Source organism: Pollachius pollachius (genome assembly GCF_949987615.1).
Source record: "Pollachius pollachius genome assembly, chromosome: 6".
Classification (NCBI taxonomy): domain Eukaryota; kingdom Metazoa; phylum Chordata; class Actinopteri; order Gadiformes; family Gadidae; genus Pollachius; species Pollachius pollachius.
In genome coordinates, this window is record NC_136939.1 from 27,445,379 (window position 1) to 27,447,878 (window position 2,500).

The 2,500-nt window shown below is 67.4% G+C and overlaps 1 protein-coding gene across 1 annotated transcript in view; it reads right to left on the reverse strand.

Annotated features, from left to right (window-relative positions):
* Positions 1–2,500, reverse strand: part of LOC307076973 (guanine nucleotide exchange factor DBS-like) — a gene marked incomplete at its 5' end in the record, with an annotated part of 59,366 nt that overhangs the window by 26,915 nt on the left and 29,951 nt on the right. Inside the window, 2 exon segments of the mRNA XM_079738205.1 lie at positions 593–717; positions 2,229–2,378. Of these exon segments, the coding sequence (XP_079594331.1) occupies positions 593–717; positions 2,229–2,378 (275 nt within the window).

The window sequence follows — 2,500 nt, forward strand, 5'->3', positions numbered from 1 at the left end:
TGCTCCCAGTCCTCCCAGTCCTCCCAGTCCTCCCAGTGCTCCCAGTGCTCCCAGTCCTCCCAGTGCTCCCGGTCCTCCCAGTCCTCCCAGTGCTCCCAGTGGGTCCACCACCCCCCTCCCAGTCCTCCCAGTCCTCCCAGTGTTCCCAGTGCTCCCGGTCCTCCCAGTGCTCCCAGTGTTCCCAGTGCTCCCGGTCCTCCCAGTGCTCCCAGTCCTCCCAGTGCTCCCAGTGGGTCCACCACCCCCCTCCCAGTCCTCCCAGTGCTCCCAGTGGGTCCACCACCCCCCTCCCAGTCCTCCCAGTGCTCCCAGTGTTCCCAGTCCTCCCAGTCCTCCCAGTCCTCCCAGTGCTCCCAGTGGGTCCACCACCCCCCTCCCAGTCCTCCCAGTCCTCCCAGTGGGTCCACCACCCCCCTCCCAGTCCTCCCAGTGCTCCCAGTGGGTCCACCACCCCCCTCCCAGTCCTCCCAGTCCTCCCAGTGCTCCCAGTCCTCCCAGTGCTCCCAGTGGGTCCACCACCCCCCTCCCAGTCCTCCCAGTGCTCCCAGTGGGTCCACCACCCCCCTCCCAGTGTTCCCAGTGCTCCCAGTACCTCTGCACGGTGTCCAGGTCGTCCTTCTCGTCAGGGCTCAGGGTGTAGTCGGCGTCTCGTTGCAGCGGCTCATTGATGAGGAGGAGGAGACCCCCGCCCTGATGAAGGGCGACCTGGAGCAGAGACTGGGAGAGGGAGAGGGAGAGAGAGGGGGGGGAGGGGGGGAGGGGGGGGGAGAGGGAGAGGGAGGGGGGGGAGGGAGAGGGAGAGGGAGAGAGACACCAGGTTAGAGAGAGGGGGGAGGGGGGGAGGGAGAGAGACACCGGGTTAGAGAGAGGGGGGAGGGGGGGGAGGGGGGGGGGAGGGAGGGGGGGGAGGGAGAGGGAGAGGGAGAGAGAGAGAGGGGGGGAGAGAGAGGGGGGGGAGGGAGGGGGGGGGGGGAGAGAGGGGGGGGAGGGAGAGAGACACCGGGTTAGAGAGAGGGGGGGAGGGAGAGAGACACCGGGTTAGAGAGAGGGGGGAGGGGGGGGGGGGGGGGGAGGGAGAGAGACACCGGGTTAGAGAGAGGGGGGAGGGGGGGGAGGGAGAGAGACACCGGGTTAGAGAGAGGGGTGAGGGGGGGGAGGGGGGGGGAGGGAGACACCGGGTTAGAGAGAGGGGGGAGGGGGGGGAGGGAGAGAGAGAAAGACACCAGGTTAGAGAGAAGGGGGGGGAGAGGGGGGGAGGGAGGGAGAGAGAGAGGGAGAGAGAGAGAGGGGGGGAGAGGGGGGGGGAGGGAGAGGGAGAGAGAGAGAGACACCGGGTTAGAGAGAGGGGGGGGGAGAGGGGGGGAGAGAGGGAGAGAGAGAGAGGGGGGGAGAGAGGGAGAGAGAGAGAGAGCGGGGGAGGGGGGGAGGGGGGGGGAGAGAGGGAGAGAGAAGGGGGGGGGGAGAGGGGGGGAGAGAAGGAGAGAGAGAGAGGGGGGGAGAGAGGGAGAGAGAGAGAGAGCGGGGGGAGAGAGGGAGAGAGGGAGAGAGAGAGAGGTGGAGAGAGGGAGAGAGAGAGAGACACCGGGTTAGAGAGAGGGGGGGGAGGGGGAGAGGGAGAGAGAGAGAGACACCAGGTTAGAGAGAAGGGGGGGGGAGAGGGGAGGAGGGAGAGGGAGGAGAGGGAGAGAGAGAGAGGGGGGGAGAGAGGGGGGGAGGGAGAGGGAGAGAGAGAGAGACACCGGGTTAGAGAGAGGGGGGGGAGGGGGGGAGGGAGAGGGAGAGGGAGAGAGAGAGAGGGGGGGAGAGAGGGAGAGAGAGAGAGAGCGGGGGAGGGGGGGAGAGGGGGGGAGAGAGGGAGAGAGAGGGGGGGAGAGAGGGGGGAGAGAAGGAGAGAGAGAGAGGGGGGGGGAGAGGGAGAGAGGGAGAGAGAGAGAGAGGGGGGAGAGAGGGAGAGAGAGAGAGGGGGGAGGGGGGGAGAGGGGGGGGGAGAGGGGGAGAGGAGAGAGAGAAGGGGGGAGAGAGAGGGAGAGAGAGAGAGAGAGGGGGGGAGAGAGGGGGGGGAGAGAAGGAGAGAGAGAGGGGGGGAGAGAGGGAGAGAGAGAGAGGGGGGGAGAGAGGGAGAGAGAGAGAGAGACACCGGGTTAGAGAGAGAGGGGGGGGAGAGAGAGAGAGAGACACCGGGTTAGAGAGAGAGAGAGGGGGGGAGAGAGAGAGACAGAGAGACAGACCTTCATGCGGTCCTTCTCGGAGCAGTGGGCCTCCAGTAGTCCCCCGGTGGCGGCCTCGTCGTTGGGGAGCTCCGTCTCCGCCAGCTCGGTGCCGAAGGCCTGGAGGGTCTGGGCGGTGGTCCGCACCATCAGGGCGAAGGCCTCCAGAGCCTGGGGGGGGGAGGGGTACAGTCACCCTCTCTGTCTGTCTGTCTGTCTGGAGGTCTGTCTGTCTGTCTGTCTGTCTGTAGGTCTGTCTGTCTGTCTCTCTGTCTGTAGGTCTGTCTGTCTGT